Source organism: Dermacentor albipictus, chromosome 7 (genome assembly GCF_038994185.2).
Source record: "Dermacentor albipictus isolate Rhodes 1998 colony chromosome 7, USDA_Dalb.pri_finalv2, whole genome shotgun sequence".
NCBI lineage: Eukaryota > Metazoa > Arthropoda > Arachnida > Ixodida > Ixodidae > Dermacentor > Dermacentor albipictus.
In genome coordinates this window covers 67,155,153-67,179,196 of record NC_091827.1, presented here as the reverse complement: position 1 = coordinate 67,179,196, position 24,044 = coordinate 67,155,153, and the positions used below count along the sequence as shown (strand labels likewise).

The 24,044-nt window shown below is 44.6% G+C and overlaps 1 protein-coding gene across 3 annotated transcripts in view; it reads left to right on the top strand.

Moving 5' to 3' along the window:
- Positions 1 to 24,044, top strand: part of LOC139048005 (uncharacterized) — a 353,724-nt gene that overhangs the window by 205,193 nt on the left and 124,487 nt on the right. For 2 of the 3 annotated variants that reach the window (XM_070522327.1, XM_070522326.1), the window contains one exon: positions 3,835 to 4,065. In XM_070522327.1, coding sequence (XP_070378428.1) covers positions 3,835 to 4,065 — 231 coding nt within the window. Of the gene's footprint in view, positions 1 to 3,834; positions 4,066 to 24,044 lie in introns of those variants that run through there. The other variant, XR_011507428.1, reaches the window with a different exon arrangement.

The window sequence follows — 24,044 nt, the reverse complement described above, 5'->3', positions numbered from 1 at the left end:
CGGAAGATGTAGCGAGCGGCTGAACGCACTCCGTGTCTTGCTGAAATGGCGGGAGGCCGACGCTGAGAGAATAAAGCAGTTTCCTGCTGCTTATCATCAGCATACTCCTCTCCATCCAACAATGTTTCTTGGTGTCGACCTGTGCTTCAGTGTCAAAGCTGCTTTAACTTTTCTAAATGAAGTTGCGCCGCATGTATTTAGCTCAATAGATTCGTAGCGCATCCTCCCAACAGGCGCTTCTGCTGCAGTAGCAGAAATAGCAGAATTTGGTGGAGTACGCACCTCCAGGTGCTCCCGCCTTGAGTAGGCAGCATTGTTATTGACATTGACCCTTTTCAGTATTTAATCAACTCAAACCGTATCTCTCGTGTCAGTCGCACACTTCACCAGACATTCTTAATATTTTAACGCGTATATACTTTACCCACTTCACAGCAACAACAATGTTCTGGCTAATATACAGCCATGCTATGGATTTAACGTGAGTATTGACCAAACAATCTACTACATTAGACCATTGATGGGCGCTCTTTCGCCATTATTGTCCCTTGCGCCATAGAACCGCTTATATCATCATAAGCAGTTACAGAAATGTAAGTATTTTAGAAAAAGCTTTTGCCACCCCATTCGCGCCTTCATTAGAGAGCAAGAAACTATATATATCGTTACGAGACGAGCTCCAACGAGCGAGGCCTGTCTCAGAAGTTCGTGAAGTGAGTCGTCAGCAAAAGTGGGACAATGAGACCGGAAAACGAATCGCAACAGAAACAACGAGTTCGAATTTATATACAGCGAAGCTGTGTTTAGTGCTCATGGGTACATACACACAAACTCACGCACACACACACACACCCTCACATACGCGAGCACACAAGCGTGGGGGAACACACCTTGAACGACGGACGCCTTGAACGCATCATGCTCTAAGAGGCAGCAGATACGCGCACGTACGTGGCGAAATTCGAATCCATTCTATCCGCAAGAAGCGTTCACTTCGCTGCAATGCAGAGGCTGCCGGTACTGCAAGGAAGCCAGCGGAGTGCGCGGCGTGCTTGCTCCGTTGTAATTGGTTGGCCTATTCTTCAAGGATAAAGCCGGGCCGCAGTCACGGTCACGAAACCTTCCGAGCATCGCAAAGAAAAGGCTCGCTTTTAAAAAAGCACGCTTGATGGCAGCAGCCAGTGGCAGCAACAGAAGGAAAGGCGGAAAAACATGGTAACAAACAAAAGCACAAATGAGTGAGCAGGCAATTAGGACTATCCCTGTCATGAGTACGAAAAGTAATAATTGAAACAATAAATCCAAATTTTCAGAAAAAGGAAAAGGCTTTCAGAGTTCCCAAATAAAAGAAATATTTCCTGCGCGAAATCCTTTCACAAGTTTTCTCTACTGGCAAGCCCACGACGCACTCTTGAAATTACAATGAAAAACGTCACTGAGAGTGCCAGTCCCACATTGGGGTTTGCCTGAGATAACATGCATGCAAAAAAGAGGTGCTTCGGCTCCAATAGCAATGCTGGGCTTCCTGTCGTTGATTTGTTATGTTATTTTGCGAAGGTACGCCATCGTAAACTATTTCAGTACTTAAGTGTAGGTACGAGGTCAGGGCGAAAAACTTCGCCGTGAATAAGTAATGAAATGGGAGTAAGTGTAGCCATGGTGCAGCTCTCCTCTCTAAACACCCGGTGCGTTAACCTCTCGTAGCCGACGGGCTGCTGCACATTACAAGGCAGAATTTTATATGCGCACTTTGTGCAGTCACTTTTATTGCCATAGCAACTATATGGAAACTCCAGGCGCATTTCTGCCGTCCGCCTCACCATGAGGTTCCGTATAAAGTCCAAGGGCAATAATACCATCGCCTCGCACCGTGTGCTGTACGTGCGAGTGACACCCTGCATCTGAATCTCACGCACACAAGTGTGGAGAACAGGAAAGAAGCGCGCCGTCTTCTATCGCATGCGAAGTTCTTGAGGGAGGTTAGGGAGGGAGAGTGTGTTTTAAATTGGGTGGGCCGGGCGGTCATGCCCGACCGCCCAGGACGCTTATCTTGAAAGCCATCTGCGACGGGGACAGTGTCCGTCCCGTAACGTGTTTTCACGGCTTAGTTCGCATTCGTGCGAGACGCAGGACGAGGACTAATTCGCTCGCCGCTGCTTCCACGCTTCCACACTCCAGCGTTTGACAGCTAGTTTCCGAGGTCATCGAGTGAGATGTGGTCGTATTTGCGTGTGCGCGCGTGGTACAATACAAATTAATTTAGATAAGTGTATTGTGTTGGCAAGTTTATACGGCCTATAAAACAACGTCCACTACTTCGTATAGCTGTCCCCTTATTTGGCATCGCAATCAACGCATCGCCTTTCGGCGAAACTGCTCCTTTTTTTTGTTTTCACGTCGAAATGGACATCGACGAACAGTCGTCAAAAAGCCTCGTGTGGAGATAAAAACATGTCGATGGCGCGCATGTCTTCTCTTCAGTTCAATGACCGCCTAATTGCTGTTAGAATTATATCAGATGCATTTGTTTTGTTCGAGTTGTGGATTCACAGAATTTTGAGAGACCTTTTGGAAATGAAAAATATTTATGCCAGAATGTTGCCGGAACTGCTGAAGGAGAGGAAGTGACGAAATTATTGCTGTATTTATGGGAAAACTTCCTACAAAAGCGATAAATTCTTGGAAGGTGTCGTAATCGGGGAGGAAACAGAAATCGGTTAATCGAGCTATAGTAGCAAACTAATATGTGGAAAATGGGAGATGAGCCAAGTACAAAGGGAAAAAAAGTGCACGGGTGAATAGTTGAAGAATATCGGGTTTTGAATACGTCTTTTTGTTTTTTTGATGCCATAGACTTCTGCAATATGAATTCGTACGCTTAAGGTCAAATTGCCAGTGCTCCTTTCTAGGTTAAGGTATTGAGGTCCTACGTTTAGATTGTGTGCGTCATGGGCGACCAAACTTGTTGAAAGCGAAGCGCTTGATTCCGTACACCGTAACAATGCCTCTGCGCATTCTGCATTGATAGCGCGTGAGTGTTTGGCCCACAGTTCCATCACTGGGCTGGAGGTGGGAACACCCTCCATGATTGCTTAATTTAAACCCTCTGCGCCTTTTCCTAAATCGTATGGTCTTCTTTGGCTATTCGACAACATTTGGCTAGGTATGTTTTAGGATGGTGGCCAGACTTGGGGAAGTGATGACGAAAGAGTAGGCCGAGGGAAAGGGCGCGTGCTCTCGGGCAACCGAGTTGCGAGGAGGGTAAGCGATGGCCGTCGTGCGTGAACTCTAGCATAACAGAGTGACGGGTAGGGAAGTAAGGGGTTGAACACGTTGTCGCTCGATAGAGAGAATGCGATTGGGAATAGGAAGCTGGACTATTTTCTGCAGCCCTTTAGGGAGCACGACTGAGCCCCTTGGAGAAGTGGAGGGCGACATAAAGAAGAAAGAAAAGAGAGAAGAGAGGCGATTGCAGCACCCGGTACCATTAGATACCGCTGTCAGCTGCAGCCAAACGGCGCATTTACAACTCACACTACAAAACCGTGTCCTCCAGGAACGTAAGAAGGTGTATGATGGCGGAGCCATTTTGCCGGCTGCTATACAGCGGCTGGGGTGCCGAGACCGCTGGGAGCCCATGGCGTCGGTATGAGAGGTGGAGAGAAGCTCTGTCTTTTTTAGAAGCAGGGACAGGAACAAAGTAGATAGTCGATGGTTTCGTCCTCACTGCACGCTGAGAAGGCCGTGGATGATGAGGCCGCTGTCGCTGCGGCTCACAAGGGCAGCAGCGACAGCGAAAAGTGCAAGTTTCAATCGTCTCTTATTTGTGTGCAGACTCCAACAGTCAACCATTCCTTCACCCTTGCCTGCTTCCCTCACCTGCAAGCCACATGATCACCAGTTACGCGTGCGAGCTCTGCAGCTGCGCGTACCGACCTTCCGGAACAGTGAAGCCGCCCTTCCGGTGGCCGCTGCTATAAAGCCAAGCCGGCATCAACGCATCGCCACAAGGGCAGCAGCGACAGCGAAAAGTGCAAGTTTCAATCGTCTCTTATTTGTGTGCAGGTTAGTTCTAACACTATTGTTTTTTCTTCCCATCTTGTAATACTTTTCCGCTGTCGCTGCTGCTGCTCTGATTGCAAATTTTTTATCGATAATGCCGCCCTGTTCCGAAATAGTTTTTTCTTAGGATCATGTACTTGCCAAGTATATAATTCTCAGTGTTGATCCTGTTTGTTACACCTGCCACATTCAATATGTCGATTAATGAGGCCGACCTTCTCCAATTCAAAAATGAAATAAGGCAAGAATTTAAAATCTTTCGCGAATCACGAGAGAGGGATTTGCGCAATGACATCAGGGATTTGAAAGCTGAACAACGGAATCTTGTGCAGAGCCTTTACTTTGCTCACGGTAGTATTAATTAACTAAAGCAAAAACTGGAATCAGATATCTTGAAAAAAAAAGAATGTTTTGCAGCAGAAAATGAAGCCCTCCGCAAAATATGTCTAGCAGCAGAAAGTAAAATTCAAGATCTCTAAGATCGTATTGTGTCTTCAGAGCAGTACTCGCGAAGGGCAAACATCGAAATTCAAGGCGTCATTCAGAAAGAAAATGAAAGCATGATAGATTTGCTTGGTAGGATTGGCAGCGCTGTGAAGGAACCAATAACTGTAATTGACATATAAGCCTGCCATCGAGTGCCCATATGAAAGGCTGATAAGTCCAAAAGCATTGTCGTGCAGTTCAAGACGCGCACAAAACGGAATGCAGTCTTGAAGAAAGCCAAGAAAGCCCGGCTGACAAATGACGACCTCGGCCTTGACGATACAGCACCTGTTTTTGTAAACGAGCACCTCTGTCCCGCGCTCAAAAAATACTTGCGATGACTGTAAAAAAGAAACACGAACACGAATGGGAGTCAGTTTGGGCATACAGCGGCAAAATCTGCGCAATACAAACGGATGGCAGCTCTGCCGTGCTGATATCATATGAAATTGATCTTGAGAGGATATTTTGTCAGTTGCAATAGGACTTGTTTCCGATAATAACGCAGATTAACTAGCACATCATGGATTCTTCTATGAAGTACCAAGAATTCATTCTTCCTAAAGATGTTGAACCACTTGCAAAATCTTGCGAATCTGTTCTGCATATTAATGCACGGTATGTGAGTGGAAAAGAAGATGTTCTTACCACAATTCTGGATTATTTTGGGTTTAAATTTAGTATCGTGATGTTGTCAGAGACGTGTTATCACGACGGATGTAATATGTTAAGATTGCCAGGTTATAAGAATTTCTTTTTAAATCGTACTGGCAGACGAGGCGGTGGTGTTGCAGTTCATGTAAAGGTGCACCAGAACTGTGAAATTGTGCCTGACTTGATCAAAGTAACCTCCGATTTCGAAATACTCACCGTACAGAGCAAAAATGAAACCATCTGTGTTTTATATCGTCCTCCAGCAGGTAACGTAAAATCTTTAATAGAGTTTTTTGAGTCATTGCTGGACTATGTATGCAGCAACAACTTCCGCCTTGTCTGCGGTGGCGATGTTAACATAAATATACTGGACGATACCAACACTACTCGACAATTTAACACTGTGTTGCATTCCTCTGGTTTTCTGAACCTAATCAAAACATCTACACGAGTTACACTCACTACTCAATCCGCACTCGACTTTATTTTGACAAATATTGATACCAAAGTTCATACCTGTGGTACTCTAACTTCTGACATAAGTGGCCATTGTCCTGTATTTATGACCTATCATATGAACTGCTCTCAAACAAGGGAGCCCAAAGAACCCATTATAATTCAATCCATCATGCAGGACACTTTGGAAATGTTCAAACAAGATATATCGGCCTGTGATTGGTCAACGGTTCTGAACAAAACAAATCCGAATGATGCATATGGGGAATTTAATAAAATCTTTATGGACAAGTACGCAAAGCACTTCCCATTGATCACACTTAAATCATCAAAGAAAACGAGAAAACCATGAATAAGCGGGAACACCTCACATTGATTAGAACGAAAAGCAGCCTTTGTCATGATTTTCTTCGTTCACGTTTCGAAGCCGCACTGAAGAAATTTAAGAAAATAAGGAACCAAGTAAACGCGGAGATTAAACGTGCGAAGACTGCATATTACCAGAAACTGTTTGCAGATATAAATAGGCAACGACCTGGTGCTGCATGGAAAGTTATAAACAATGTCCTTGAACGGGATGACTCGCGTTCAATTCCGAGAAATATAACTATTAATGGCCGTGAACTTGGGGATTGCGACATAGCTGAATACTTCAATCATTATTTTGTAAACGCGGCAAGACCGATTAGTACTCCCTTGGATACAGTTACCCTAGCTTACAGCTGTGCTGAAAGCATATTTTTTGCTCCTACAGATGAAAATGAAATATACAGCGCATTCATGACCCTAAAAAACAGTAGAATATTGGATGCAAACGATATCCAAATTAAACCTGTTAAGTATGTATTAGAATTATTAACGTCTGCCCTTGCTCATATTTTTATTCTTGTCCTTGAGACAGGTATATTTCCAACTTCCATGAAATGTGCAAGGGCATCTGCATTGTCCAAAGGCGGTGATCACAACCTTGCGTCCAGTTACCATCCCATTGCCGTCCTCCCAGTTTTTTCGAAGGGATTGGAAAAAATTATTCTTTCTCGCATTACAAACTTTTATGATAAGCGCAGTATTTTGACAAACTCACAGTATGGTTTTAGGAAGGGGCGGTCGACTGAAGCCGCCTTGTTAGCCCTGAAGGAAGTAATTTTGGAAAATATTATTAATAATTTACTGACAGCCGGAATTTTCCTCGATTTTAGTAAAGCATTTGACTCCATTGATTACAGTATTCTCATTAGTAAGCTTTCATTATATGGAATTCGTGGTACAGCTTTGGCTGTAGTTAAATGTTACTTAGAAAATAGGTACTAGTGCGTTATGTTAACAACAAAAGATCACCATTCTTACCGATTGCATGTGGCGCACCACAAGGAAGTATATTGGAGCCCCTTTTATTTAATACTTTAATCAATGATATTATAACTATCGACACCACAGTAGAATTCGCAATCTATGCTGATGATAGCACCTTACTTATTTCTGGGAGTAATATTAGCACACTAGAGCCAAGATGCAATCATATCCTTACTAAACTATCGGCATGGACTAGAGTAAATAAAATCAAAGTAAACCCAACTAAATCCAAAGCAGTTATTTTTCGTGCTCAAAATAAAGCAGTTCCTCCGGTGAATTCATTCATTTTTCAAGATCAGCATACAGAAATGGTCACCGAGCACAAGGTTCTCGGTGTGTATTTTTCTGCCCATATAAAATGGGACGCTCATGCTGTTTACATCTCCAGAAAACTGTCTGCAGTTAGAGGGGTAACCTCACGCTGCCGCACATTTCTTCCCACAAGCGCTAAACTACAAATATATTACGCGCCTATTTCTTTCTCACATTGACTATTGTACACTGGTATGGGCAACAACAACTAAAAGAAATATGAACAAGCTTCTTGTATTGCAGAAGAAAATTATTCGCTTTATCGTTAACATTGAACCAACGTCGACTATTAATCCCACAATAGCATCTTTTAATTTGATCCTTGTAGATAATATATATGAATTTAGTTTGTTACAAATAATATACTTTTCTTCCACAGGTATGAGTAATTTCCTGGCACAACTTGCTTCGCTTGAATATCGTACGCCAATAGTTAATACTCGTTGTACTGACACTTGGTCCTTACCACAGTTTAGAACCGATTACAACCTGCAATCCTTGGCCCACAATCTGCCATTTTTTCTCAATAAACATGAAGATACAGCTGGTAAACATACTGAAAGATATCTAAAGCGCCTCCACGGCCACCGTAGTCCTCCATAAAGAAAGCAACAAAATCCCAATATAGAAAGGCGTCAGGCAGGGAGATACGATCTCTCCAATGCTATTCACAGCGTGTTTACAGGAGGTATTCAGAGACCTGGACTGGGAAGAAATGGGGATAAAAGTTAATGGAGAATACCTTAGTAACTTGCGATTCGCTGATGATATTGCCTTGCTTAGTAACTCAGGGGACCAACTGCATTGCATGCTCACTGACCTGGAGAGGCAAAGAAGAGTGGGTCTAAAAATTAATCTGCGGAAAACTAAAGTAATGTTTAACAGTCTCGGAAGAGAAGAACAATTTACAATAGGCAGCGAGGCACTGGAAGTCGTAAGGGAATACATCTACTTAGGGCAGGTAGTGACTGCGGATACGGATCATGAGACGGAAATAATCAGAAGAATAAGAATGGGCTGGGGTGCGTTTGGCAGGCATTCTCAGATCATGAACAGCAGGTTACCATTATCCCTCAAGAGAAAAGTGTATAATAGCTGTGTCTTACCAGTACTCACCTACGGGCAGAAACCTGGAGGCTTACGAAAAGGGTTCTACTCAAATTGAGGATGACGCAACGAGCTATGCAAAGAAGAATGATAGGTGTAACGTTAAGGGATAAGAAAAGAGCAGATTGGGTGAGGGAACAAATGCCAGTTAATGACATCTTAGTTGAAATCAAGACAAAGAAATGGGCATGGGCAGGACATGCAATGAGGAGGGAAGATAACCGATGGTCATTAAGGGTTACGGACTGGATTCCAAGGGAAGGGACGCGTAGCAGGGGACGGCAGAAAGTTAGGTGGGCGGATGAGATTAAGAAGTTTGCAGGGTCGGCATGGCCACAATTAGTACATGACCGGGGTTGTTGGAGAAATATGGGAGAAACCTTTGCCCTGCAGTGAGCGTAACCAGGCTGGTGATGATGATGACTGCTGGTTTTAGTCGAAAAGAACTGCGAACATACTTTGTGCACATGTAATCTGTATTTCTTAATATGTCGTTTAAGAAAACTTCTGTGTTATTGCTGTAGTTTTTGATGCGGTACTTGATTGCTGTACTTGATTTGATTTGATGACTACTTCTGTATTGCTATTGTTATTTCGTTCTGTCTGCTGCTGCCATGTAATGGTTTCCTGGGCCTTCGTCAAGCTGTTCGTACAGCTTTTAGCCCAGGTGACTATCCAGATACATGCTGGAGAATAAAATATGATTTGATTTATTTTGATATGATGCCAGGTCCTTGCTGTACCTTCGGGTAAACGCACAAGAGGAACCGATACGAAGGCGTTGCGGGAGAGTGTGCTGCTACTTTGGGAGGACGCGATCAGGAAGTGAACGGGGAGGGTTACCGTTGTGGATAGCCATTAGGTGCCGCTGCTCCGTGTACCTTGTATAGTTGAAGGCCGTTACGGCGGTGCTCACTGGTACAGTGGCATGGTGTACTGCCTTTACTAGGGCGCCAGCTTTCTCGTTACCCTTGACGCCAACATGAGAGGGGAGCCTCTGTAGCGACAGCTTCAAAACTACCCGAAACAAGGGCGCCATGCATTTCCACCAGCAGGACAATGCCAAGGCGGGTGGTTCGCGGTCGATGAAGAGCAAGAAGCGCCACCCGTGAGTCGCAGAGGATCTCAACCGTAGAATTCGGGGCGACCTCCGCCAGCATACGTGCAGCGAGATGGAGGCCAGCCACCTCAGCAGCGGCAGAGCTTGCGACGAAAGGCAGCCGGCACACTCCCGAGCAATGAGGACAGGGATTACGCAGAAGGCAGTGGCAGATCCGGGGTCTGCGTGGACGGAGCCCTCCGTGTAGACGTGGAGATTTCTGTCCACCCGGTTCTTCAACAGGAACGCCGACGTCTGCTCTAAAGCGCAGGATGGGGGTCGCCTTTTCGTGAGGCTCTCCAGCGTTGTAGAGACCTCCAATGGCTGATGGTGCTGAGGAAGTGGGTGGATGGCTGGCGTGGAAGGATGGCTGACAGCATGCTCGCACAGTCGACGCAAGCTGCCCATGCGCTAGTGAGGTCGGCTCCGCAACCTTTAAAGCAGAACAGCGCTACCCGGGGTGCGATGCAGCCTGTCAACTTGATGGAGGCCACGTTGTCGGATCATCATAGACAGCGGCCAAGTCTTTCCCTCGGCTAGGGTGGCAGTGACGTGCGAAGTCCCTGGAAAGCGAGGAAACTTTCGGATGGCTTTCTGGTGGTGGAGTTCCAGGCGGTGTACGAGAACCCATGGAAGGGCTGCGAGCGGGAGTGCATAGAGACGCCTTCACGTAGCCGCGGCAGCGTATGGATGGATACATTATTGTTGTGTGCATTATCTGCCGCGGAGCAGCAGAGGGCCAACCGCCTTCGGACCTTCTGCACTTGATCGATGAGTGCCTTGGCAGCTGGCGCTCACGTGAGCCGATGGTCTATTTGCAGGCCGAAGTAGGTCACAACCCGCTTAAGTGGTATGTGGTTGCCACCCAGCACCATCGGGACTGCTCGTACGCTCACTCGCTCGTTCGTGGTTGGAAAGCAAGGGAAAGCGTGCTCGCGGGATTGCGAGTGGCGGGTATAGAACCAGGTGGAAAACGTGAGGAGGCTGTCGGTCGCTCGTCCATCCGTTCGGTCGGGCTATTCAGTTAAATTGGTAATCATAGTTGATCGCTTCTGCATATTTTGTTGTTCCCCAAATGCACGCTGATGCTCAGGGGGCCACATTTTGGTGTTGTGACGACAATTTATCCCGACTATTAGAGCTGTTCTATGTCGCAAGCGGATATACTAACATGGCTGCCACTTGTCAATGTCCTCAAGACCTAAATGAACTTGTTGAAAATAAAAGTTCGTTATTCTTTCTTCTACACCTAAACATTCAGCCAGCCTGTTTTAAGCAAGAAGTATTTCAAGCGTTTTGGGAAGAGTTCAATTTTAGATAATCAGTTATTATGCTGACTGAAACGTAGTTATATGGAAATGATTCTATTAAAGTAGATAACTGTGTGCTATTCAAGTTGAACCGCAGCTTCAGACGAGGTGATGGAGTATGTCTACTGGTTAAAAGTGAAGATGCGTTGTGAAAGCGTTCATATTTTAGTCTAATTACACCGGTATATGAAATGTCCGTAAATTACTTTATGTTGTTTGCCGTCCGCCTGTGGGCTCTATTGAGGAGTTTTTGATTTCATGGAAAAGTTGCTTCCATATGCTAAAGAATTTAAGTATTTTCTGTTCATCGGAGGTGATCTAAATGTTTATAAGACAAAAAATTCGGGCAGTACAAGAAGGGTGCAAGCTTTTCTTGAGTCATGTTGTCTTTTAGATGTAATAACGTTGACAATGCGTAAAATACAATAGCGACAGCCCTAATATATATAGAAATTACTAGTAGATCAACCAGGGTTGCATCTGCAGGTGTTATCAGTATAGGTTACTAAGTGGTCACCTCCCTGTCTACCTTATATGCCACAGTACCGTCAACCCTACTGGTAACCAAAGTAAACATGTAGCAGAAATTATTAACACAACAACATTCAACAATTTTAGAAATGCAATAAGGAGACATAGCTGTCAGTCCGTTTACGGTTATCAGTCAACACATGAAGCTTTAAACTCCTTGCTGCAGGAATTTCTTTCGTCATACAGAGATGCATTCGCATACAAAACTGTACAAAAACCGATGCAAGGTTACAAACCTTGGATAATCAAACCGCTCGCCAGAATGATTACTAAGAAAAATAAGATGCACCAAACATTCTTAGAAAGTCGAGATTCAGATGATTTCACAAAGTTCAAGTCTTTTCGTAATAGTTTAAGTGCTACATTGTGATGAGCTGGGGACAGTTATCACACGAGCATGTTCAGTTATTTCACCGAGCGAAAGATACTCTGGAGCTAGTTAAGCGCACTATTTGGGTGCTCTTACACTGGTTCCCCTGACAATGTATATCCCGAAGCTAGTATTTTTAGTGGTGTTGATCTAGCAGACAAATTTAGTGACTATTTCGGATCGTTGGTGTCTAGCGCGCATGAGTCGGGTGCACTTGATGGTATAAATAACCACCTTATTACCGTGTTTCTTCCTTCATGTAATAATGCCGAAGTGCTGTCAATTTTCAAACATATGAAAGTGAGCAATAGTGAAGACCCATTCAGTCTTAAATGAAACATATGCCCTATGTGACACACGAAGTAACAGATCAAATAATAGAATAAAAGATGAAAAGTGGTATAGGTAAAACTAGTAGGATACTCTATTTTCGAGATAACGACAGAGCTGATGATGCTTCTCTGTTTGCGCATATGGAAAATAACATGAGGGACTTCGCTATAAAGAATGATAAGGTATCTCTGCTATGGAGAAAGTTTGCTTATATGTGAAATTATTGTTTCAATAGGCTTGTGACAAACAAGCTAGAGAAAGTGCACAAACGTATACCTTGGATGATGTGTCAGATTATTTATTTAAAACAAACTAAAACGTGCCGAAAGGTCTACTCCCAATCCAATTTTCATTAATGATATCAAAACGCTCCCGCACATGCAATACACGAGTCTAAAGACTTCTTTTTCACAAGAACTGTACTAACTTTATAAAAAATGAACCACGAAAATTTTGGAACTGTTTTGTCGATGCTGACAGGCACGTAACACAGGTTTCGGTTGGTGGTAACTTTGTTACAGGCTGACACGTTGTCGCTGAGTATTTTAATACTCGAGTGTTTTCGAAAGCAAGTACACGCGTGAATCTGCGTCGTGGGGCATCTTTAGCACCCCACGTTGATTTTATTTCATGACATTGTGCAGTCGCAATGCTGGTAAGTCTGAAAAAAGAATCGACTTGTGGTCCTGATCGTTTGCCCACTATTTTTCTTTATCGTTATTCCGAAACTATCGCTAAATTTCTTGTGATATTATTTCGATGTTCACTATTTACTGCGAGGCTACCTGATGAATGGAAGACAGCTCAAGATTCACCCGTCTACAAGGAAAGTGACCATATGGTATTAAAAAATTATCGCCCAATATCCTTAACATGTTCTTTCTGTAAAAGATTGGAACACTTAGCAAAACACGTAATTCAATTCCTTGACGAAAACTCAATACTAAGAAGCTTTCAACACGGATTTGGAAGATATTTTTCTACTGCGACACATTTGGTAACGGTAGTTCATTAATTCGAAGCATGCATAGATAATGGTGGACAGGAATATTCTTAGATTTGAGTAAAGCGTTTTATAGATTTATTCATAAGAAAATGCTCAATGAACTCATAAATATTAACCTTCCCGACATTTTGGTCTCTGCGCTTTCTGATTATCTGCGTAACCGAATGCAGTTTGTTTCATTTGATGGTAGTTATTCCTGAAGTCTTCCAGTGAGATGAGGTATACCTAAAGGAAGTGTTCTGGAACCTTTGCTGCTTCCTTCATACATAAATGATATTGTCTTTGCAATTACTGCTCAAACTCAAATTAGGTTATTTGCGGATGATGTTTTATTTCGTGAAATCAGATGTGTACATGAGCAGGTTGAGTTCAATTCTAATCCCGCTAATGTAACGTTTGACTGTTAGCACCGATAAAACTTTTTATCTTTGCGTAACGCTTAAGAAAATTCCTCCTAAATATATTTAGAACCTAGCATATCTTCGTTTCAAGGAGATTACCTGTTACAAATACCTAGGAGTGACAATCACTAATGACACCACTTAGAATGTGCACATTGATAACATGTGAGCGACAGCTTTCCGGAAGCTTTCTTGCTGAAAACGTAACCTTCGAAAATATCCTCCTAAGGTAAAACATCATGATTGTTTCACATTCATACACCTAAGCTTGAATATTTCCTATTGTTTGGTATGCTTACACTAAACTTAAGATTAATACTTATAAGGGATTCAGCGTAAAGCTGTCAGGTTTGTCTATTCTGAATTTCAGTACACTGATTCTTCTTATAAGCTAACGAAAGCTAACAAAATTGAACTATTGGAATCAAAAAGAAAAGAAGGCGTCTTAATTTTTTAAAGCTTACTTCTTAACGGTAAAATGGCTATTGATCAGACACAGTTTCTTTTCCCATTGCTTTCAAGATCTACGCGACGTTATCTAGCAAACTTTCTAACCCCTTACCTTGCAAGAACAAACATTTATAGGTTTTCCTTTGTTTCCGCGTTCTGTGTCCGACTGCAATAGATTAACAGAACTTCATAGCGCACTGTCTGACTAGACGATCATGTTTTTTAGTGTTCTTTCCTCAGATGCTGTCATGTTTGTTTTTTCTTGTTCTTTCCGTTGCGTGCGCGTATCTTTTTCTTGTTTTTTTTAGGTAGTAAAGATAAATAGTCCGTTCTGCTTGGACCATATTGGTCTGTAGTATGTCATAAAAAATAAATAAATAAGTTGATAAATAAGTAAATAAATAAATAAATAAATAATTTAGCCTTGCTCTAACTTACATATATATTCTTTCTATAAACGCGGCTGTGTTTCCGCTGGAAATGAAGGAAGCAAAAGTTATTGTTATGCTCAAGGGAGTTGCCAAAAACGACCTAAGCAAACACAGACCTGGGTCGTTTTCAGCTCAACTCCCGTTATTTACCGCAGCGCATCCGGCCGGAATGTCTTATGGTTCAGTTGAGCTTCGCGTTGACGCTTACGCTTACTTTCGGGTTTGGCTGACGTTCAGCTCCGGAGCAGCAATATGATTGTCCGGACCGGTTTGATATGGTTCATACAGGCATTCTTAACGGTTCGGAATTGCGGAAATATAAATATTTTAGAAAAATGTTTCACAACCCCCTTCGCGCATTTATTTTAGCGCCATGGCTAAGTGCATTCTTATCTGGATAATATAATATGCATTCTTGTGTGACGCCCACCCACGATTGAGGCCTGTCTGAGAAGTTCACGAAGGGCGTCATCAGCACAAGCGGGGAAATGAAACCGCAAAATGACAACCAGCAGATCAAACAAGTAAGAATACATATAAAGCGAAGATTTGTCTCAGTGACCACGCATACACATACACACACTCCAACGCGCGCACGCAAGGGTGGGCGAACACCCCTTGATTGATGGACGCTTTGAACCCATCGTGGTTTCAGGGGCAGCATGAGCGAGCGTACGTAGCGGCGTCGGAATGCATTCTGTCGGCAAGAAGTGTTTACTTCCTCATTGCACTGGTGCCGCGGTTGGTCGAAGGCTGCTGGTGCTGCAGGGAACCCAGCGGAGCGAGCGGCGTGCATGCTCCGCATAGATCGGTTGGCCGCTTTGTTCATCAACGAAAACTCCAGGCTGCTTCCACGGTCACGAAACCCGCCGATATTCGCAACAAAAACCTTCGCTTTTTAGAAACGATCACTTGCACCGTGTACATATAGGTGGAGGACCGACATAACGACGTAGACGCGCTGTCAGGCATGTTTACAATGAAATACCAACTAGCCCCTAGCAAAACCCTGCTTCAAGAAAGGTACGATTTCTGGCAATGGCCGTTGCCACCAAGAGAAAAAAGACAAGATGCTAAAGCAACACAAATGGGTGAGCAAGCAATTAAAATGGAGTCTCCCTGTCATGAGTACGAACGGTCGTAGTATAAACAAGAAATTCACGCTGTTTAAATAGAAATCTCGTTTGGAGTTCGCAAATAAAATATTATTGTGCTGTGCCAAATTCTTTCACAAGGTCTCTGCACTGTTAAGGCTGCTGCGTGTTCTTAAAATTACAATGAGAAATCATACTGAGAGCAGCAATCGGAGAACGGGGTTTGCTTAAGATATCATGCAGGCGAAAAAAAAGTCTTTTGGCTCCAATAGCAACACCAACCCCCACATAGTCTGGATATTACCTTCAAAGCATATGCCATCGTAAAGACCTTCAGCACTGGTACGATGTCTGCACCAACAATTGACTCAGTGAATCAGCAATGTGATACGAAAACGGATTCCTCGTCGCAACTGCCTAGCAACACCAACCCCCACATGGACTGGATATTACCTTCAAAGTATATGCCATCGTAAAGACCTTCAGCATTGGTACTAGGTCTGCACCTACAATTGACTCAGTGAATCAGCAATGTGATACGAAAACGGATTCCTAGTTGCAACTGCCATTGGAGCCAAAACACCGCTTCTTAGCCTGGATGTTATCTTCAGGAAACCCTCTTCTCAGACTGGATGCGGCAGCGCCATTTTTTAATAAAACTTTTCGTATCCGCCGCAGCAATCCCCGTGCAGAACATATGGTGAAGAATTTCGTACATTAAAAGAGTCTTTTATTTACGATTTCTGAAAGTTCCTGTCTTTTTTTGAAAAGCTTGAATGTGTAGTTTTAAAATATTACCTTACGTACATATCCGGCACGTGCCTAATAGCTTGCTCACTCATTTGTTTGTTTCATAGTTACCGCGCTTTTTTCACTTCTGTTGCTCCACCGGCTGCTGCCATCACCCGTGCTTTTTTAAAAGCGAATTCTTTCTTCACCAACATCGGCAGGTTTCGTGAGCGTGGCCTGAATTTTTCCTTGGTGAATATGCCAACCAATCACAACGGAGCACAAACGCCGCGTGCTTCGGTGGGTTCCTTGCAGCAGCAGCTGCCTTCGCCCATCCGCTGCTGCACGGTAATGAGGAAGTAAATGCTTCTTGGGAATAGAATGCATCTAAATTTCAGTATGTACGCACGCGCATGCTGCCTCTGAAACAATGACGCGTTCAAGGCATTGATTCGGGCTAGTAGGTCTGTCATACTGGGAGCCTCAATAGCGCAATTGAAGTTTTCAATACTTTCAAGACTGCTCGCATTGACCCGGCCGTAAAATGTTTTTTTCGCGGCGAAACAAGAGGTGGCACGAAGCATTCGCTTTATCCTGCCGGCGCTCTTCATGACGACAGCATTGTTACAGCGAATGGTCGGGCTCATCGAGTGAGATAAGCTTATATTGGTCTGTGTGCCCGTGACGCCTTGCTTGTCATAGGCGAATCTACCGGGGGGACTCGGAGAATGCCCCCCCCCCCCTACACACTCACAGTTAGAGAAAGAGCAAAGTGGACAATTTTCCAGCCCCTCCTACCCCCCTCTCCGCACACAGTTTAGAAAAGAGGCACAAAACAGCACTGATGCCAAGCTTTCTCTCAGAATTGTTCGTTAAGAGAATGTTATATGATAAATTTTGAGCAATGGCACATAGTTGTGTATATCTGTTAGACACTGTATATTCACATATCTCATTTGTACTGACTAAACAAACTGCTTTGTATCACTCACTGTACATATCGCCTTACACATTCTCAGTTATACATTTGTACATTGCACATGCTAAAGTGTACAAACTTTATTTTATTATGACCCCGTTGTCATGAATACGGGCAAGAACCTTGTCAAGCTGCAACAAAGCAGCTTTTATTTCTTGTCCTAGCGTTCATTTTCTCTAAATGAATTAATACGAAATAAAGATTGATATATTGATTGATTGATTGATTATACCCAGTAAAGTGCGGTTTTAACCTGACAGTGTTAAGGGCCCCGCATCGCGTTAAATCCGGTGTCGGTGGCGTTGTCCGTGAGCAAAATGTAATCCCGAACGACGCATCCGGAACTGCGCAGGCCCTTTTCGTGGCGCATAAGCGTTACTGAAATAAATGAATTTCTCGAAGTAAAATACGCCCCAAAAATTCGTAAACTACGACTTGCGCGGAAGCAGCAAAGATGACAGCGTCGGAAAGCCTGACGCCGCGGGCTTCTACCAAGGGAAGAGGTGCGAGCAGGCACCCACCGGGTGTGGGAGGGGGGTTAGGTAGGTTTCGTTTTGTGGTCGCCGACCAAAAAACAACGACTTGTTCGCTTATTTAATGCTGTAATGACACGTTATTTTATTGTAAATTATTCATTTGGTATTATACAGAAGTTTATGTACATGACTGGACGGAGCACAGTGTAAGCGGGCTAGATGCCAAGGAGTACTGTAAGGACCACCTTCATTGCGGATTACCTGGTTACCGTTGCAATAAAAAAGGCTGTAGACTGCTTCAGTGGCGCTTATCTTTGTCATTGACAGATCTCGTTATCAATCGCACATGAAGAACCATTACACTCTAGTGTCGCCAAAAGTTTCTCAAGCGTGTCGCTGGTGTGGGACAAGAAGTCACTTAAATTCTCGCTAGAATTATCCGGTGGATAGTTAAGAACGCATGTGTTTTGGAACATTCTAATATAAGATAAGGCAAACTAAATTATTTGCCTACACGTTTCATGTAGCCTAATGTCCGCGCAGGTGAAGGAAAACAGTGATTCTACAAGAAGTTTCATGGGGGATTTAAGTTTACAAATGTATTTACTTTAGGTTGGGGGAATATTCAATGATTGCAACGCGAATGGTTGGTATCTAATATTTTACTCGTTCTTGAGAATTAAACTATTCGGTATTTTCGAATATTTAAGCTAAACAAATATTTCGCAACAAGCGACTGTTAAAAGCCACGTTACTGTTGCCCACGAGCTGAAGGAAGTATGACGAATTAGCAGAAGTAAAGAAACATACAGTTTTTAAAGCAATGCAGAAACGAAATCTGTAATGCAAGTTTTGTGTTCGGTATTGCGACGGGAATCTGACTATGGTTAACACTTCTCAGGTTATATCTTGTGCACATATATGAATACTCAGGAATGCGGACGTTTGAACTGCCGTCGCTGTCGCACAATTCGTAGCGCAACAGGCACGTAATGCGGAGGTTGTGGGCTCGACTCACACCTTCACCAAGTTGCCTTTTTTTCCTTCATTTCTCTTTATCGCCTAATTGTTATATATTAGTAAAAAACTACTGATAATTTCTACTAGTCGTTCCTTTTCTGCATTATCTGTTGAATTTACATAGCCGTTACTAACAATAAATCGGTTCCCTCGGTTCTTGTCGTCTATTACACGACAAACAGTTATTTTTGATTTTGGCTTAATTATTAGTTTTCTTGCAGTCGAGTAATGCAGCATTTTTGTCTTTTAAGCTACAACAAGGGATGATCTCCTTGTAACAGGCTCTGTATTGTGTCTACGGCACATTAATACTCCATTAGCATTCATCGCCTTCGCAAAGCTAGTCGCACAGCAGCCTGTCATTCTTGGAAACCTTGTTGGCGACCAGGCTCTAAAGGTTTCAAGCGACTATTACCGCAGTTCTTTTTACGATAGGTGCCGGGATGTTTTTCCTTAAAAAACGATTCTAATCGTCCGCGATAGCTCACTGTCTATTGAATATGTACAAGCGTTTTACCTAATCATACCGAAATAATATACCTGCCGAAAAAGATGCGTCTGCATTTGTCTATTCTATATTCGATACCTATTATTAGTATTTGATAGGTATTCCAAGAAGTTAATATTCAGCCACATCTACTATTGATTACATAACAAATGGTGAGAGCATACATTTTTCGTTCGGATCAGACAGGAATGTTACAAATACGGCGCGACTTAAAAGAACGCAAATCAAATAGTTTTCCTAGCATGAAAATGCACCTATAGCCAACATTATCCCTAAATTTCTTGTGGTTCTGGACGTTCTCGTGGTAGGAGAACTAAATTCTGCGGAACATGCTCTACCGCGTATTGGCAACACCGTGACGTCAATTACCGCAGCTTTATAAAGCTCGAATATTGCATTTTCGCCCTGTGTCTACGTGAAATCGGCCGTGAAGTTCTGATTGGTCCGAAAGGCGTGAGAATCGGAAGCGGTTTGTTCCGGCCTGCGTAAGCGAGTTCAGCCGTTGCCATATTTTACGCCTTTTCTTTATGCAGCCTGTATGTCTTATTCAACAGGTGTCATCTAAATCTGAACATAAAATTTATTCGATTCGGTTTTGCTAAATTAGGAAACCCAGACATTCACCATTTACGTGCATTTTGTGACGCCACTCAAACCGCGATGTATCCACGTATTCAAATGTCTTTTGTAAATCATAAAGAAACATCAATATTGTGAGCACAAGGTGAATGCTATGATGGCCACCATGTCGTAAAGCACAATCACAATGGGAAGGCTACCAATGTGAAAGCAATTGCTCTTTGTTTAGTATCGGAGCTTGTGCGCCGTACAACCAGTTTCGGCAGTCCTAGAGCTGCATTCTAGAATGCCATTTCTGAAGCAACTTTTCTGGCTTGCAGTTCGGCAAAATATGACCAATTGCTAAGTAGAGTAGCTACAAGTATCGCTGATAACTAAATAGAAAAGCTTTCCATAAAGGCACGAAAATGTCCCTAAATGTAACGGCAAAATTGCTGAAGTGGTAACACTGTATAAATATAGGTAAATTGTTAAAGCACAACGTATTTTGTGTTTTCAAAGATGGTTAGTTTACACGGCCTCAACAAGAATTGAATGATGCAAGAAATGTTAGGTTAAGCTTGTTTTGGACTGCCCACTAGCAAGGAGCGTCCCACTGGCCACTCAAGCACGAAGCACCGTACTCTTAAATGTTTACTGCGCCCGGCTAAGTGTTATCTGCTACAGCACGGGGTGGTGAGGCCCGAAAGACGATCCGAGCTGTCCGAGCAGGAGATACGGAATAAAAGCAATTGGAGGACGCTTAAGCTTCTCCTTTAAGTATGTAACGTGATAGCACTGAAAGTTTCTTGACTTCTCCCCATGCTTCCCGGCAACTGTAGCTCATGCAACCGTACAGTTCGTACCGGGAAACGCTGACGGCGGGCGCTATGCTCGAAGGCGAGCTCGCTGGTGGAAACGCCGTCTGTTGCATGGGCTGATCCTGGAGGTCGTGAAGAGTCGCGCCAAACCTCAGGGGGCAGCTGGAAAAGGGGTTTGTGCTTGAGTTTCTACGTAACACTATTATGTTTTTCGTGCATTCAATTTACACTCCGACACTGTTATCTCTGCTGCTTCCACGCATGTCGTAGTTTACGAATTTTTTGGCGCAGTTTACTTCGAGATTCATTTATTCATTCATTTATTTCAGTAATGCTTATGCGCCACCAAGTACGCCTGCGCGGTTCTGGATGCGTCATTCGGGATGGTAGTTTTCTCACGGACAACGCCGCCGACACCGACACCGGATTTACCGCGATGCGGGGCCCTTTAAACTGTCACGTTAAAACCGCACTTTTCTGGGTATAATAAATAAATAAATAAACAAACAAATAAATAAATAAATAAATATTTATTTATTTCGTATTAATTCATTTACAGCAAATGAACGCTCGGACGAGAACTAAAAGCTGCTTTTTTGCAGCTTGACAAGTTTCTTACTCGTATTCATGGCAAAGAGAACATAATAAAATGAGGTTTGTTGACTTTGTTGTGTGAGAATAAGTGAGAATATGTAAGGCGATATGAATAATCAGTGATACAAAGCGGTGTTCTTAGTCAGCACAAAACGCATATTCGTTTATACGTATAATGTACAATCAGTGATGCAAAGCAGTTTGTTTAGTCAGTACAAATTACATATGTGAATATACAGTATTTAAAAGATATACATAATTATGTTCAATTGCTCTAAATTTATCATATAACATTCTCTTAATGAACAATTCTGAGAGAAAGCTTGGCATCATTGCTGTTTTGTGCCCTTTTTCTAAAGTGTGTGCGGAAAGGGGGGAGTAGGAGGAGCTGGAGGATGCCCCACTTTGCTCTTCTTCTAACTGTGAGTGTGTTGGGGTGGGGGTATGCTCCCACTCTCCCCGGTAGATTCGCCTATGACAAAAATGGTGTCACAGGCGCACAGGCCAATATAAACATATCTCACTCGATGACCCCGACCATTCGCAAAAAAAAAGATGCACGGGTGAATAAGGGAAGAATGACAGGATGTTAAATGGGTGTTTTTTTTTTTTTTTGCTGCGTTAGACTTCTGCGCTACGAATCTGTACTTCTAAGGCCGAATTGTCAGGGCTCCTTTCTACGTTAAGGTTTTTATGTTCTACGTTAAGACCGCGTGTGTCACGTGCGACCAAACTTGTTGAAAGAGGAGGTGTGGGTCCCGTACACCGCAACAATGCCTCTGCGCATTCTGCATTGACAGTGCGTCAGTGTTTCGCCTATAGTTCCATCACTGTGGTGGAAGTTGGAACAGCCTGCCCAATTGCTTAATTTAAACCCCTTGCGCCTTTTCCTAAATTGAATAGCTTTCTTTGCGTATTCGACTAGCTATTTGGCTAGGTATGTGGTACGATGGTGGTCAGACTTGGGGAAGGGATGGCGAAAGAACATGCCGGGGGTATGGGCGCGTACTTTTGGGCAATGGAGTTTCTAGGAGGGCTAGCGGTGGCACTCGTACGTGAACTGTAGCATAACAGAGGGGCGGGTAGGGCATTAGAGGGCTAAGCGCAGTCACTCGATAGAGAGAATGTGATTGTGAAGAGGAAGCTACACTGTTTTCTGCAGCCCTTTACGGAGTATGACTGAGCAGCTTGGAGAAGGGGAGAGGGACATAAAGAAGAAAGAAAAGAGAGGAGAGGCGATTGCAGCACCCCGTGCCGGTAGGTACCGCTGTCAGCGGTAGCCCAACGGTGCATTTACAATTTACACTACAGCCCCGTGTCCTGAAGGAACATAAGAGGGTGTATGATGGCGGAGCCATGCTTCAGGCGGGGATACCGCAGCTGGGGCGCCGTGAGCGCTGGGAGTCAATAGCGTCGGAATGAGAAGTTGAGAGAAGCCTTCTTTTTGGAGAAGGCGGGCCAGGAACAAAGTAGATGGTCGATTCATCCTTGCTGCACGCTGAGAAAGCCGCGGGTGATGCCAGGACTTTGATGTACCCCCGGCGAAACGCCCAGGAGGAGCCCATCCGAAGGCGTTGCGGGAGGGACCGTTCATGGCTAGCGAGGCCGCGATCAGAAAGTGAGCGGGGAGGGTTACCGCTCTGCATTGCCATTATGTGCTGCTGCACCATGTACATAGTGTAGATGAAGGCTGTTACAGCGGTGCTCACTGGTACAATGGCACGATGTTGCTTTTGCCAGTGGGCTAGCCTCCTGGTTGCCCTGGACGCCCACGTGAGGGGGGCGCCAGGGTAGCGACAGCTTCAAGCCATCCGAAACAAGGGCGCCATCCATTTCCGCCTGCAGGGCGACGTCAAGGTGGGTGGCCCCCGGTCGATGAAGCGTTAGGAGCGCCGCCCGCGAGTCACACAGGATCACAACCGAAGAATCCGGGGCGTCCTCCGCCAGCATGCCTGCAGCCAGAAGGAGGCCAGCCACCTCAGCAGTGGTGGTGCTTGCCACGAAAGGCAGCCGGAACACTTCCGAGCACATAAGGGCAGGGATCACGCAGGCGGCAATGACAGATCCGGAGTCTGCGTGGATGGAGCCTTCCGCGTAGATGTGGAGATTTCCGTCCACACGGTCCTTCAATAGGAACGCCGGCGGCCGGTATAAGGCGCAGGACGGTGAGCACCTTTTCGTGAGGCCCTGCAGCATAGTAGAGACCTCCAATGGCTGATAGTGCGGAGGAGGTGGGTGAATGGCTAGCGTGAAAGGGTGGCCGCAACATTCTCGTACAGCTGGCACAAGCTGCACACGCGCGAGTGAGGATGGCTCCGCAGCCTTTGAAGCAGAGCTGCGCTAGCCGGGGTGCGATATAGCCTGTCAACGTGATGGAGGCCACGTTATCGGGATGGCATGGACAGCGGCCAAGTCTTTGTCTCGTCTAGGGTGACAGCGACGTGCGAAGTCTCTGGCAAGCCAGGTATCATGCGGATGGATTTCTGGTGAGGGAGTTCCAGGTGGTCCACACGAGCCGGAGGGAAAGCCACGAGTGGGAGAGCATATAGAAGCCTTGACGTAGCCGCTGCGGCGTATAGACTGTTCTGGTGTGCATCCTCTGCCGCGGAGCAGCAGACGGTCAACCGACTTTTGGACCTTAGGCACTTGAGCGATGAGCGCCTTGACAGTTGGCGCCCACGAGAGCCGGTGGTCTATCTGCAGGCCCATGTAAGTCACAACCCGCTTCCATGGTATCAGGTTGCCACCGAGCACCATCGAGACTGCTCGAACGTCCGCAGGCTCGTTCGGGGTGGAAAGGCTCGCGCTTGCGGGACGGCGGGTAGCGGGGTGGAACCATAGGGAGAAAGAGAGGAGGCTGTCGGTCGCTCGTTCGTCCGATCATGCGTTCGGGCTACTCACTTA